General features: G+C 39.2%; 1 protein-coding gene across 1 annotated transcript in view; it reads right to left on the bottom strand.

Annotated features, from left to right (window-relative positions):
• NBEA (neurobeachin) overlaps positions 1 to 6095 on the bottom strand; it is a 479458-nt gene extending 473363 nt beyond the window's left edge. The window contains exon 1 of the mRNA XM_065730203.1: positions 5670 to 6095. Within this exon, the coding sequence (XP_065586275.1) occupies positions 5670 to 5939 (270 nt within the window). The 5' untranslated portion in view covers positions 5940 to 6095. The remainder of the gene's footprint in view (positions 1 to 5669) is intronic.
• Positions 6096 to 15937: the final 9842 nt, after the last annotated feature.

The raw sequence follows: 15937 nt of genomic DNA, 5'->3' as shown, positions 1-15937 counted from the left end.
CTGTTAAAATACACAGTTTAAATGTAGAATGAGGTCAGAATTCTGTAAAAATAGCCTCTTGACAAAGAAAGGTGCTAACCTTTTGCCTGATGCAAAGGGGTAAAACAAAGTAAGGGCTGAAGTCAGACTCTAGAATCTTTGTAGGTCCCTTGCAACTCAGTATGTTCTAAGATTCTATAATCCTAGGGTCTCAAATGTGGGAAAAATAGAAAGAATAGAGGCATTTTTTTGATATCAGTCTCAGAACTTTATTACTTCAGTGTGACAAATATAATAAAAAAGCCTTACATGTTCATTTCCCTTATAATCTATGAACTGAATCTTGTAAAGACAAGTGAAATATAGACCTAAAAAGAAAATAGCTATTCATAATTAAGTGGTAACAAACATTCAGTGATATGCTTGCCATGGCAGTTTTTCAAAAAGTTATTGCCTATAAAAATACATCAATTCATCATACCAGAAGCACAGCCACCTTGCTGAGAATATAACTAGAACTTCACAATTGATACAGAAATTGTAACGTTTCCCATCTGTAAATACCTAACATTAAAAAAGTACTCAATAACGACAACAGCTTCAGTATTCATACATAGTTGCCCACAGAACACTATTAGAACCTCTAGCATTGTCTATAGCCCTTTTGATGTAAATCTGGTAGCTTCTACAGTCACTTCCACACAGATTAGACTGAAGATAGCAATGGCAAGATAGGGAGTAGTAGGTCAGACAAGACTTGATACCTCAATTCTAGCATTACCTAAACCTAAAAACACAAACGCAATTTAAGGAAAAAGAAAAACAACAACAAAAACCTTGGAATTCCCCGTCTGTTTTTAATAAGCACTGTAAACCAGTGAATAGCTGTAATAAGAAAATTGGAAGGCTTTCGCAAACAAAATGGAATAAGATCCTTAAGCCTGCAAAGCTAGTTCTACAGGACAAACAGAGGCCATGTGACTAAAGCTAAAGCTTACTCCTTCTCAAAGCACTAAAGCAATTCTTCTCTCAGCACAATAGCAGAACTCTACCACAGGAAGTAGCAGCAACCAAGACTTCAAGTAGATTCAAAGACCACTGATATCAAAACTCAGCTTTAGCTCAAGACAATCCTCAATCAATGTTGGTTGGTTTTGTTTTTTGATAAAAAATAAGAAAAAAAAAGAAAAAAAGAAGAAAAAGAGAGAAATGATCTTGCATCTCACGTTTTTCCCCATGACCACTACCACAGAAGGTTTTAGGGGTCATCATCTCTCACATGACCTAAACCAATTTCTCTGAAGCTGCAAATGCCTTTCTCGCCAGTACGAAGTGTGACAAAGCACTAAAAAATGGCTTACCTCTCCCAGTAGGTGACTAATGCTGAAGTAGGATGGAACAGCCAAAAAAATGAGAAGAGCTAGGCAGAAGCGTGGGCTGAAGTCAACAAGAACAGCAAGAGACTTTTTGAACTATGCCTGGTGTTTGACCTACTTTCTTATAAGCACTCTGCAGCCTGACAAAAGATATGTAAAGAAACAAAGTTTTCCAGATTGCACAAAGAGAACACCGGTCAGTTACATCTGCATCAATTTGAAAACTGTTCAAACCTACATTATCTCCTCTGTTCAAGGTGCACAGGCAAAATGAGCAGCATGTGTCAGCACCAGTCACAATTTTTAGCATCAGCTGCCTTCCTGTTCAACTTACATGTCTTGTACTGTCATACAGTCAGCACCGCAGAACTCAAATTCTATGAAATTCAAACAGAAACAAGAAAAAGCTTCCTGAAGCTAAAAGACAACGTAATTGACACAGTCATACTGGATGAAAGCTGGACATACAACGGATAATTAAAAATACACAATGAAGGAAAAACATTCCAAGACCGTTAAAGTACTGATGAAGTAGAGAATTAAGGAAGCAAGTCAATAAAAATAATGAAAGGAAGGGTCATTGGAAAAGCATTATAGACCAATTAATTAAAACCACGTGTGAGAATCTTAACTAGGAAAAAAGTGGAAAAAAATACACTTGAAGTAGAAGAATGCAGACTGGCAGACTGATTCAGTTCCACCTCTAACATCACATTTTCTGGAGTACACAGCACAAAACTTCCTTTTAAACACATACCATAAGTACAAAAGGGTATCAAGAAGCAAAGGAAATACGGAGAATAACAATGGGCAGATCTATCATAGTTATAACAACATCCTTGACAGTTTCCTAAGAAAACTAATAGAGCTGTCCAAAGGAAAAAGACTTCCTCGTCAATAGTTGCATCAGTCAGTGTCAAAATACCCCCCAAAGAGAAAGCAACAAGAGCAATTAAAGGATTACATAGTTCACAAGGAAAGTATTTTTCAATTCTGTACTCTGTAGTAAGCAAATCAACACATTTCAGAGATAGTGCACTGAATCTGGAAATTCATAGAAATCCATAATACAAAAGATATCAAAAATTTCCTGGTAACAGAGAAATGCACAAGGCATGATAACTTCCTACTTTCAGAAATGTAATAAGACAACGTACTAGAAAAATTATGGTAGAAAAGTCTTCAGTTCATAGACTCTTCCAGTGTCCATACTATTAACAGATTGTCTAAGAAGTTAAAGATAACTCCTAACATCCTGAAATTACTAAGGAGTTAACTTGAATTAGTTCATGGGTTGAATCCCCTCTCCATTATGTCTTCTACTGTATCATTATACCACAAGGAATAATATAAGCAATACTAGCAACTCTACTGTGAGAAATTCCATTAAATAAATTCACCAGTATAATTTAATATTGAGTACAAAGCAATTTCAGGGGAAAAGAAGTATCACTATGAAAAAAGGAAGAATCAAAAGTAGCAACTAATCCTATCAATGATGTAGGTACGTACAACAATGTAACACTGTCCAAGTAGAAAGTAAACTGAGCAAATCTGGCAAAGTCAAAACTCCAGCAACATATTTGAAATGGATAAAGATTTTTTTCAGCACTGGATAAAAGCATGTTATCACCTCACAGACACAATAAATTACTGCATCTGCCAACATCAGACTGTAACGTGAAATAACTACAGAATGCAATAGCAGAGACCACTGTACGGGGCCATCAGATCAAATTCTAACATCTGACTAAGAGAAACATCAAAAAAATGTAACAGGAAAGTGACTATCTCCCAGGCAAGGGCAAGCCAAACCAGAGTTTTGTCTCAGACAAAGCAGTGTAGAAGAAGGAAGGGATTTCCTTAAGTTTTACAAAGCAGACAGCAGAAACCTCAGATAACTTAAGCAAATAAAAAAGTATCTCAAACTAACTTCTGATTCTAGTTGTTAATAAGAGAATGCTAATATTCTAATATAGAATTATAATACAAAAAATCTATTACTAAATGGCTTACAGATGCCCAATAATGTAGGTTATATTTATCCCAGGGACTACACAAACTGATATTGAGATCAACTATCAATGCTGTCCATTCACAATCAAACTTGCTTCAAAAGTCATCCCAAAAAAGCAGAGAAAAGGTAAAGGTCAAGAAAAACAAAAAAAAAAAAAACAAAAAAACAACAACAAAAAAAAACCCCACACATTAAAAGTTGTTACTAAAATCCTTAAAACATAGTCATGTAACATTTAGAAGTTTAGTGATACACCATCAAGTTTACTTTGGATCACCCATGTTTACAATGTTTGGTTTCCGTGTGAGGAAATTTTTAAATATACAAGCATAAATTCGAGACACTAGCTGCACTGAGAAGAAAAAGATTAGCAGACAACATAACCACTCTCTTCTGTGGGAATACTGACTCTAGTATATTAGAGTCCATCTGTTAAGTAATGACTGATCCAGAATGCATCACTACTGCAGCAGACTCCCAGGCACTTTCACATTCGTATACTTCTTCTGATGCTGACAGAACTGTGAAACACTCATTTATTTTTAAATGCAAGCGTAGTTTTCAGAATTAGCAACTAAATAAGTAGGTAGATCTTACAGCCAAGCACTGTAACTAGTGCTGTACTTCCTCCAAATAAATATCATAATGCATTCTAAACCCTCCTAAAGCATAAGCCAATGTTAGTCCAGTTGCTGATGTAGTAACAGACAGAATTAAAGAAAGCTTAAATATCTGTAAGTAGAATGAAAGAATAAAGACTGTCGGGAAAAGATTAAATATCAGTATCTGTCATGGTCTATACAAAGCTACTTAATGAAATAAGTAAATGTCATTCCTTTATTTTGGGTGCTACTTTTTAAGGAATGGGCAAAATCCAATAAAGTTATGATGACTTTACCGTAGTTATACCAAAATATGTATTTAAAATCATATTTGAATTTGGTGTAAAACTGCTCATAGAGACAAATGAGAAATTTATGAGATTACCATTTTGGCATATTCACAAAACTATCAAGAGTTTTAACCCTGTGCATTCATTCAAGCCATAAATATTAAAATGATCTGATCAAATTGTGCCTTTCTCTGCATGCTGCAGCTTTTCCATTCAATCTGTGCTAGGTCAAATGCAAATAGCTATCAGACAAATGGAGGAATACATCCTTGCAAAGTATTGGAAACAAAAGATATTCTTTATATGACTTTCTACAAAATGAGTATAGGTTAGAAACATTCAACTCATTTGAAACAAAGGCAGTTTCAATTAATTGCCATTCAGCTTTGAGCAGTCATTTTTCTATCCTGTTTTATATGCAAAAACAGAAGATATTTCATTGACTGAACTGCTTCAAAAGCTTTGCTGCAGCAAATCTTGCATTCAGGAGCAGCACCAAATTGCACATAATTGAAAGTGATTCATTTTTAGATCCACTCGTTTGGCTTCTGTAGGTTCCTCAGGCTTTGGTGTAGGTAGCGCAAAAACATTAAGTCATACAGTCCTGCAGTAACTCTTTCACTCCATGAAGTGAGCAGATGACTACGGAGCTACATTTTACCAGCATTCTCGTTTCGAGCTATCTATCAACATACAATAACGTTTTGCAACACAGACATTAAACAAATTCAGCAACAATGCTTAATTTGCAGGCAAGTAATCAAGTGTTTGGAAAAGCGTGAGAGATTATTAAGATACAAGCAACCCAATACAGCATGGTAACACAACTAACTCTTTATTACTGATAATAAAGCATGCAAAATCCTTGCAAAAAAATCCCCTTCCTCCTCTTCCTCTGCACAAAACACTCGCCTAGCTCTGAGCTCACAGGGTTAAACCCTTCACATGTGTCAGCCACTAAGAAAAGACAGCAGCTCGGGCTGCTTGCTTAACCTTTTTCAATTAGAAACAGACACTACATTCACGCCACTCTTCTTCCAAGGAGGAAGTCACCGGGTTACACGGCAGAACCTGAAGTTGCTAATGACTTAATCTCCTGATTTTATTTATTTATTTATTTCCGTTAGGAACGGCACACGCTCCGCTCCCTCAGGAGAGGAGGCAGTGGGGACACGGGCCCTGCGTGAGGTCCTGCCGGGAGTGGGGCAGTGCCGGGGGTCTGTGCCACACGCAGAGGAAAGAGACGCGAGAGGAGTTGGGCAGGAAGGGCGCTCCGCCCGGGGCCGGAGAAGGGCCGTGCGCGCACGGGGGCCGCGAGCGCGGAGCTGTGCCGGGCTGCGCGGGGCAGGCTGCAGGACGGCCGGTGCCCGGGGCCGGCAAGCGGGGCGGGGAGGCGGCCGCTTACCAGGTTCAGCACCGTCTCCACGATGTCCCGGTTGCTGACCTCGCCGACCTGGATGAGTCCGATGAGGACGGCGAATTTCATCCGGATGTTGCGGATCGGCACCGACGGGTTAATCATCCCCGCGGGTAGCACCACGGAGCCGGCTCCCGACGCCCTCAGCTCCCCCATCACCGCGACGCTGCCTCCGCCGCCTCCTCCGCCGCCGGCCCCGACGGAGATGAGTCCCACGGGCTGCGGCTCCGGCCCCGCCGCCGGCTTCTCGCTCGCCATTTACCCCCCGCCGTTACCGGCACCTGCCGCCTTCTCCGCCCGAGCCGAGCATCCACCGCAGCCGCAGCCGGCGGGGCCGCAGGGAGCCGGCCCGAGGCGCAGGCACCGTCCCAGGAGCCGCTCCCCCGCTCCGCTATAATGAGGGATTATTATGGGCGTCGATGCCCCGTTATAGCCGCAGAGTGCCGGCCGGGGCCGCCTCTCCGCCGCGGGCCGGGAGGAGCGGGAACCGCCGAGCGCGGCCCGGCGGAGGCGAGCGGCGCGCAGAAGCCGGCGGAGGCGGGAGCGATCGCTGCTGCCGCTGTTGTTGTGGAGCCGAGCCGCCGCCGCTCACTCCGCCATGTTGCCGCCCCCTGCCTGCGGTAGCCGCTAGGGCGCCTGCGCCGAGCCCGCGGAGGGGAGTGGCCGGGCCGGGCCCCCCCAGCCGGCCGGGGACAGGTGAGCAGGTGCGCGGGACCGCCGCCTGCAGCCGGGCAGCCGGGCAGCCGGGCAGCCGGGCAGCCGGGCGCCGACGCCCTCCGCGGTGACGGGATTACGCAACGCCGCCCGAAGCGGCTCCGGGGAACCTGTCCTTCACACGGGGCATCCCCAGCAGAGGACCTGGCTCCGACCCCGTTGCCCCGGGGCGCCCTCTGACGGAGGGGCGGCCGTCCCGGGGCTCTGTCCTGCAGGCGAGGCGCCTTGCTGGGCGCCTTGTGTGTTTTCCAGCCTGTCATGCTTTCCCCTCGGTAATCCCATGCTGCCGTGTGGTAAGAGTGTATGAGTGGAAAGCTTTTGTTATTTCTTCTTGTTCTCACTCGTATTTCTTACTTCTGGTTCTCAGTTGCGATGTTACACGTGAACACCTCCACTCAGTAGCAGATTTATCGAGCCCCCTTAGCTTCAGTGACGCCAGTGAGTGTTTTTTCTCAATCCGTTGTGGTATTACGTCAGAGAAACAGACGGACTTCTGATATGTTTTGAAAAGGCTTAAATTATTCAGATAGTGGTTTGAATAAAATTGTATATATTTCATCTACATGTGCTGGAGATGATCCGTTCCTGTTCACAAATTCTGTCTCATCTTTGTAGCAACTGCAGACACAAAGTTAAATTTTGCAGCAAATCTTGCTCATAGAATACCATTAACTCCGTCTCTAACCAAAGTTGGGGAATTTGGCAGGAGTGTCAGTCCTCCTGTAGACAACAAACTGTACAAACGCAGTGAATCAGCAGGACTTGATCGGTGCACCCTCAAGGATTACAACAGCTGCTCTGAGCTCCACCTGGAAAATCACTGAATCAGAATCACAGAATGGCTTAGGTTGGAAGGAATCTTAAAGATCATCTAGTTTCAATTCCCCTGCTGCAAGCAGGGTTGCCAGCCACCAGATCAGGCTGCCCAGGGCCCCATCCAACCTGGTCTTGAACACCAAGGATGGGGCATCCACGTTTCTGGGCAAAGACCTGCAAGCTCTGTAGGTGTTTGACAGTGTATGTAAACCAGGTGTACAGACATGACTAAACTAGTGGTTACCTGGGGGTTACAGAAACAATATTTCTTCAGAGAACTGCAGAAAGATGGAAAGAAAACCCAGAAGATTTGTTATGGGAGATAAAGCACAAAGTTTTCTTGAAAGGAAATTCTTTTGCAGTTGGCTGCCATCCCCTAGCAACCAACCTTTGTGAAGGTATACTCTAATTTCACATACTCCTGGAGGAGCCAAAGGTTTGATTCCCACCAGCCCCATAACAGAACTAGTGCAGTTGAATACATATGCAATTAATTGCCTAAATACCAAGTCAGCCATCTTAGTTTAAACCCCAGAGAAGGGATGTTTTCATGAGTTATCCAGATAGACTTTAGACTGTAGTGTGTAAGCTCGCTACATCATGGGAGAAACTCTGAGGGCAATACCTTCCAGCCAGCGGATAACGATGGGCTGATGGAGTAATATATCTTGCATTGCACTTGGTATCTCTATCCTTGGCTGAAGAAAAACCTCTTCCAGAAGCTTCTGGAACTATTTTCCAAAAAAAAAAAAAAAAAAAGTGAAAATCTGTAGCTTGGAATTGTCACTGAAAGGTTCCATTGCTTGTTTTACTTACCCAAATTTCCATAAAAACAAACACCACCCATCCAAAAGGTAAAACTTTTGAACATTTAAATTACTGTTCCAGTCCACAAACCAAATCATTATGCAAACATTCCTGTTAGGCTGTGTGATAACCTTTATCTTGAGCTGAAAAAGGAATATTTCATGTTCTTAATGTTTCTATCTGTCAGTCAGGTATCCTCTTAGAGTCTAGAGATTCTCAAGTTAATGTTAGCTAAAGTTATTTAATCATACTTGTAAATATTTTGGAAAATTTCAGAATACGTGCCTTAATAAACAAACAAATAAACAAACAAACAAAGACTTTAACCTAAAGTTCTGTGACTTCTAACAGCAAACACCCAACAGTTCTCCCATTGGCTTTTCCCCATATCTACATATGTTTTGCAGGGTGTATTGCTACAAATAGTATGTTTGGTTGCAAGCCTCTTGTTGCCTGACACATTGTCCAATTTTCTTGATCTAATCGATCAAGCTGATGGTAAATTGATATGCAATTAAGTTATAACTGCTTTTCTACTGGTAGATATATAAATGTGAATCATTGTCTACTTATCAACTTGTACTAATTCTGAATAAATTTGTTACTCTTGGATCCATTGTTGAATTTGCACACTTTTTCCTTTTCCTTGTCTTTGTGGTGGAATAGATGGGCCAATAGCACAACCAAAACCAGCTTCCTTTCTCTAGGAAATTGGGATAACAAAATACGGCTTGATATCTATTTTATCTATTCTATATTTGACATTTAAGATTCTATGATTTACACATGTTCCTTAGTGGAAGGAAAATTCATCACTAGAGTTTTTCTATACAACTATCATTGCTTTCCTCAGCAGTGAATTTCTGATAGTGTTGCAATCATCAGTTTGTTTAGAAGTTGTATTTGCGAAATCCTTCATCATATAATTTTCACTTCAGTACTTGGACTAAAATAGAATTGACTGACTCTCATTTCCTCTGCTAAAATAACTTAATATACCATATGTAGTACAAGAAAAGAATGTCTGCTAAAGGAAGGTGAATTTCCAACATTAGGTTTAGTAGAAGGGAATGATTTTAGTTCTTAAACTTATGTTTAGCTTTTCAAATAATTTTTTACAAAACCATGTTCTCTATTTTTCTAAGCTAGAACATCGTTTAGAAATATCTGTCTTCTCTAATCAACAGTGTTTGTTTACGACAAGCAAACTTTCATTGAGGTGAGCCACTCATCAACTCTTGTGAACATTGTTGTAGCACTGGCATTCTGAAAGAACAACAAATCTGTAACAGTAATCCTTGCCCTGTAGTGTCTCTGTTGTTTATTTTCAGTGTCTTCTCTGGGCTGAACAGCTCCAGTTTTTGCAACCATTTTCTTCCATTCTAACACCTCATCAGACTGTAAAATTAAGATAAGAGTACATACACTAGGAAGCCTACAGAAAATGATTGATTTATTTTCTTTAAATATGGTATTTGCCTCCTTTCTTTGATACTGGCACATTCCATACAAAGACAAAGTGAATTTGTCAGTGACAATTTCACTCATGAGGTGGCTGGTGGAAGCCCAGCCCAGCAGAGTGTTCTGCATTAGCAAATCTCAATATTTGCATAATTATAGCATATTTATTTCAACTCGCAAAGCCAGTCATTAAAAACAGGTACAGAAAGGTATGGCAGGAGGCAGCATGTGTGGAAGGATTCTGTGCAGTTATTGCTCATAAAGGCAAAACTAATGTAAACATATGCTCTCATCCCTTTCTGTACCTTTCACAACACTTGAAATGAGAGAAGACACCTTTGGTCCATAGCATACTGTTGTATCACCTGTAATAGATGACGGGAGGCTTATTTTATTCTATTCTTTAAATTTACTTACCATATACTCCATAAATGCTAGACTAGAGTATAATTTCAGGAAACAAAGAAAAACACATGTATTTCCTATGTTTGCAACAGACAGACAGATGAATAGAAAATAAAGTTAACAGACACATGCTTAAAGCCTTAACTCCATATTTATTTGAATTTTTAATAAATTGTAGCAATAGATGCTCCTTTATTTTGAGGGATACAAAACTTATGTAGCCATTCAACTGCAAAAGATTGCAGAAATGAGCTTTAGAAGGCAGATTCTTGGGTACTAATAATGTAACTACTTAACTGTTTTGTGCAGTAGTTTATTTGATTTATGCTAAATCTTAAACATCAACAAAGTCCATATATTTAGACACTGCAGAATAAGGCTGAGCTAGATTTGGAGGAGTTAAAGAATTTTCATTTATCTGCTACACTGGCATCAAAATACTGCTTGCTTTACCATGTCCGCATGAGGACTCCTGTTGTGCTTAATTAGACTGTTCTCATGAGGATAGATAATGTGATTTGTTCCTGTGCCAGGCTCAGGAAGTGCTATTAGCCCCTTGCTCTTGAAAACCAGAATTTCTTACAACTTTTAAATAAAAAGCTGGGAAATAAAAACTGAAAGGCCATCTTAGCATCTGAACTTACAGTGCTCTGCATACGTACTGCACCAAATATTTCCCTTTGCTATTGTTAAAACTTCCACATGACAGGGCACATGAAAGCAGAAGTTAAAGAAAAAAAGAAAAATGAAGGTAGGCTTTTCTTGCTTGTCTTGTTGTCAACGAGTCCTATTTTTTTATTTATTTATTTTCTAGAAGTGGTTTTCTTCAGTCTTGTAAAAGTGTTTCAATCACTGTGAAGCAGGTGAAGCCAGTTACCATCTCACTAAGTTGCTTTGATTTCTATTGCTACAAGTTATCAAAATAATTCAGTTGAAAATTTTTAAAACTGTAGTCAATATCTTCATGAAATCTGTATTATTTGAAACTAGTTGCCTCTCTGCTTTTTATACTCTGTCCAGTATAAATAAATTAAATGTTATATTTATTCTCATGATAGTAAATATTACTGGTGAGATTTCGTTCAGTGGTACTTTTTTTTTTTTTTTTTTTGTAAAAAGAGGTAATAATAATCAGAATTACTCAAATGTAACTCTTTACAATAAAAACAGTTATCCAATTTGTCTTTTTTTTTTTTTTTTGCTTAATTGATTTCATTATGGTACAATCATAGCAAAAGATGCATAGATGTAAACAACAGGATTCATAGCACTACAGAAAATGAGCAGTATATGGTATGGTGAAGTACAGTTCTTTTGTTCTTGGCTTTGAGAGGGTTTATTCTGTAATTCATCCACAAATCTTACTTTCATACCATGAGTTTGAGCTACTTAAATAATTCAGCCACTTTATTCTCACCTTTTGTTTATTTTACATTCTTAACCATGAGAACTTTTTCAATACTGAAATTAATAGTCATTTTTAATATTGATATCACCTCTTCGTTGATCCATTTCATAAGTTATTTTTCATTTTGTTGCTATCTGTACTTAATCTCTTTTATCTGTAGATGCTTCAGACTATTACCTCTTGCACAGTTGCCATTTGGTAACATGAGAATCCATAAAGATTTATTTTCTACACAACAAAAAATCATGCTAGTCTTTCCTCCCAAGTGCCACAATACCAACTGACTTAAGGAATTATTCTCTGATGCTCATATTTTAAAATTCCATCACAGTGCAAACAATTTGCAAGGAAATTGGCCGATACTGCTACTGTTAGTCTGAGACACTTTTTGCAACTAGATTTCCTTGTATTGAATTTAGCATGTAATAGTTTTTCTTAGAAATTTCCAACAGGAAGGGGAAGCTAATATCATGTAGCTCAGAAAAATAAACAAATTAAAAAGTAAAATAAAATAAAATAAAAAGAATCCAGGTATCCTAAAATGATAAAACAAACTAACATTATGTAGGTTGCTCCTAAAGTAATGCCTCCTATTTATTTCCAATAGATATAAAGAACACAATAATGCTATTTAATAGAGCACATTCTCAGCTACAAAACAGTTTTTTCAAAGTGTTTTTGTTTTTACAAAACAGTCATCACCATTAGCATTTTCACCTGCAATGAAAAAGGTTGCTGTGTTGTAGAAGTTTGCATCAGTGGAGGTGACCCAGTATTTCACAGCTGATATAATGGAATTGTTTCTGAAATGCACCACCCACAACTTCACTGTGCTCATGTCCACTGTTTGGTCTTCATAAACATTCAGCAAGCATCAGTGAATGTCAGTGGATGCTATCTTTTCTGCATGGAGGATTTCAATGACTCACCTTTGCTTCATATACACTTCCATGTCAGGTATATTTTTGTCAGACTTCCCCTCTGATGCCATCCCTCACATGTCAACAAAAAATAACAGAATATTGGTGGAAAGATTCAGCCTCTACTGCCATACCACCAACATCCACCTCTGACATCATGGGCCAACGTCATACAACAGGAGGCATTACTTTCGTAGCAGTCCTATTTTAAGTTCTATGTGGGCTAAGATGCTACTACTTCAGATATTTTTGTTTTAATGTGTTTCCAAACAGTTCGACTTGATTATTCTTGTGGGTCCCTTCCACTAAAGGAGCATGTCCTAGCGTTCACTCTCAAAGTAAAGAAATTCTTCCTCATGTTTTTATGGAATTTCCTGTCTTCCACCTCATGCTCATTGCCCCTTGTCTTGCAATCTGGCAGCACTGAAAAGAGCCAGGCTACATTCTCATGTCACCTGCTTATTAGATGTTTAAAACTGTTGATAATATCTCCTCTCAGTCTTCTCCAGTCTGAACAGCCTCAGATCCCTAAGCCTTTCTTTGTATGAGTGATGCTTCAGGCCACTAACCATCTTTGTGGCCCTCCACTGGACTATCTCCAGTAGTTCTCTGTCTTTCTTGAGCTGATGAGGCTAAAACTGGACACAGTACTCCAGATGTGGCCTCACCAGAGCAGTGTAGAGGGGGACGATCACTTTCCTCACACCTGCTGTCCACACTATTCTTAATGCACTCCAGGATACTACTGGTCTTCTTTTCCACAAGGGCACACTGCTGGCTCATGGACAGCCTGTTGTCCACCAGAATACCCAGGTCCATCTCTGAAACCAATAACAGTGGACAAAAAGGCCAAACAGATAATGTCAGAGATACAAAATTGGTAGGCTAGTTTATGTCAAAAATGCATATATGTTTGAAGGCCTAATTTTTTCATATGTGAACACTTGGCTGTTTATTGAACTATCATTGAAATCATCAGGAACCCACAGTAACTGTAAGTGTTACTTGGTATTATTTCAATAAAATGTAAATTAACTACAATTGTACAAGAGAATTTATTTAGTTGTTTGTTTCCATGCACTAAAATGAAATGAATTTATTACTTATTATAGTACTTTTCTTTTCTGACATTGCTAGCAATAAATAATTAAACAAATAAAGATCCATCTGTAAAGGAACCATGGCACATTTATTCCTCAAGTTCCAAGTATTATTTATTTTTCCTTGCTTTAGGATTACCCTTTATGATATTTTATTGATTTTAGCTTAATCATTTCGATCTATGTCTATAGCAGAAGGGTTGTGGCACACAGCAGAGAAAAGGATGTACTTCTGGATGTTGCCCAAGGAAAGTAAGTAAAAATTACTCTTTCATCAGAATTCCAATAGGGTTTGTGATTAAGGTCATAATCTTGAATTAATTGTTTTGCATCTTTCCTGAAGTAGTTTTTAAAACTGGATTTACTACTTCAGTTGCAAACTTACAGTGCCACAGAGAGTGAAAAGATTATTTCATGTCTTGCAGACTACACCTTTTAAGGAGTAAATGCCAGGGTTATTTACTTTTATTGCTTCTACATGACACTGTTGACTCTTATTCAGATTGTGACCCTCTCTTGCCCCTGGATCCTGTTCTGCAGAAGTACACATAAGCTGGATGAGCCACATCCTGTATTTGTGCAATTTAGTATGCCTTCTAACAGTTACACCTCATACTTCTGCCTGTTCAGTAAAATCCTGTTTTCCTCAGACCATTCCTACAGTTTGTCAGGATCGTTGGGAATTCTAATCTTGTCCTCCAGTGTATACACTGTCTCTTCCAGCCTAGTGTTATTTGCAGATTTAATAAGCACACATTCTATTCCATCATCCAGATCATTAAAGACATTATTGTACAGTATCAAGCTTTTGTCACCCCTGTGACCCCTTCCTTCTCCACTTCTTCAATCTGCAACAATGCAAAACCCTAGGTAGAGTCAACTTCTAAGTTAGATCCAACACTGGACTTAGGTTACTGAGAAACCTTGTCCAGTTAAATTTTGAATACTTCCAGAGTTGAAGAATTTACAGCCTCTCTGGGAATATTCTTCCAATATTTGATGACATTCATGGTGATTTTTCTTTTTTTTATATTTGTAATTAATAGGAATTTCTCCTGCTGCAACATTTGTGCACTGTCTCCATAGTTGGGCTTCATCTTCTATATTTCCACCCACTGTGTAGTTGAATACAGAAAATGGCTATTATTTACCCTTCTTTTCTTCAAAATGAACAAACCCAACTCTCTCATCCTTTCCTTACATGTCACATCTATTGGTTCTCTAACTTTTTTGATGGCCTGTTCTGGATTCACTCCACCAGCTTGCCTATGTCTTTTTTACACTGGGAGCCCCAATTTTGAAACAATTCTCCAAACATTTTCTCACAAGGGATAGCTAGTTTATAGAACAGTTTATTTCAACTGACCCGATGGCTATAATTTCACTAATGAAACCTAATTTTTGTTTAAACTTGCATTGTTGCAAAAACGCACTGCTTATTCATGCTTATCTTCTTGCCCCTTAGGTAACTCTTTTTTTTTCCCTACAGATCTGCTTTACAAACAGTCACCCTGTGCCATAGCAGTAGTCTAACCTAGATGCAGGATTTTGTTTTGCTATTGCTTTTGTTTCACTTCATGAGGTGCTGTCAAGTTGCTGAGGACTAACTCCCTCCTAGTGATTAGATTGTCTGAGTCAGGGAGGTTGGCTGCCTCAGTCCAAGGCCAACTCCTTCATTCTAGGAGTAGTTGTGAACAAGAACAAGTAAGGGCATGCCTTTCATTCCCCTGGGAACTGCTTTTAAAATGAGTCTGTATCGCTAGCCCCAGCCTGTGCTACAATCCAGTTGTGTAGACTTTAGACTGTAGTGTGTAAGCTCGCTACATCATGGGAGAAACTCTGAGGGCAATACCTTCCAGCCAGCGGATAACGATGGGCTGATGGAGTAATATATCTTGCATTGCACTTGGTATCTCTATCCTTGGCTGAAGAAAAACCTCTTCCAGAAGCTTCTGGAACTATTTTCCAAAAAAAAAAAAAAAAAAAGTGAAAATCTGTAGCTTGGAATTGTCACTGAAAGGTTCCATTGCTTGTTTTACTTACCCAAATTTCCATAAAAACAAACACCACCCATCCAAAAGGTAAAACTTTTGAACATTTAAATTACTGTTCCAGTCCACAAACCAAATCATTATGCAAACATTCCTGTTAGGCTGTGTGATAACCTTTATCTTGAGCTGAAAAAGGAATATTTCATGTTCTTAATGTTTCTATCTGTCAGTCAGGTATCCTCTTAGAGTCTAGAGATTCTCAAGTTAATGTTAGCTAAAGTTATTTAATCATACTTGTAAATATTTTGGAAAATTTCAGAATACGTGCCTTAATAAACAAACAAATAAACAAACAAACAAAGACTTTAACCTAAAGTTCTGTGACTTCTAACAGCAAACACCCAACAGTTCTCCCATTGGCTTTTCCCCATATCTACATATGTTTTGCAGGGTGTATTGCTACAAATAGTATGTTTGGTTGCAAGCCTCTTGTTGCCTGACACATTGTCCAATTTTCTTGATCTAATCGATCAAGCTGATGGTAAATTGATATGCAATTAAGTTATAACTGCTTTTCTACTGGTAGATATATAAATGTGAATCATTGTCTACTTATCAACTTGTACTAATTCTG

Source organism: Cyrtonyx montezumae, unplaced genomic scaffold, assembly GCF_038088225.1.
Source record: "Cyrtonyx montezumae isolate F1298 unplaced genomic scaffold, pur_monq_1.0 scaffold_12, whole genome shotgun sequence".
NCBI lineage: Eukaryota > Metazoa > Chordata > Aves > Galliformes > Odontophoridae > Cyrtonyx > Cyrtonyx montezumae.
Note: the sequence above shows the minus strand (reverse complement) of the source record. Positions and strands in the feature narration are given on the sequence as shown.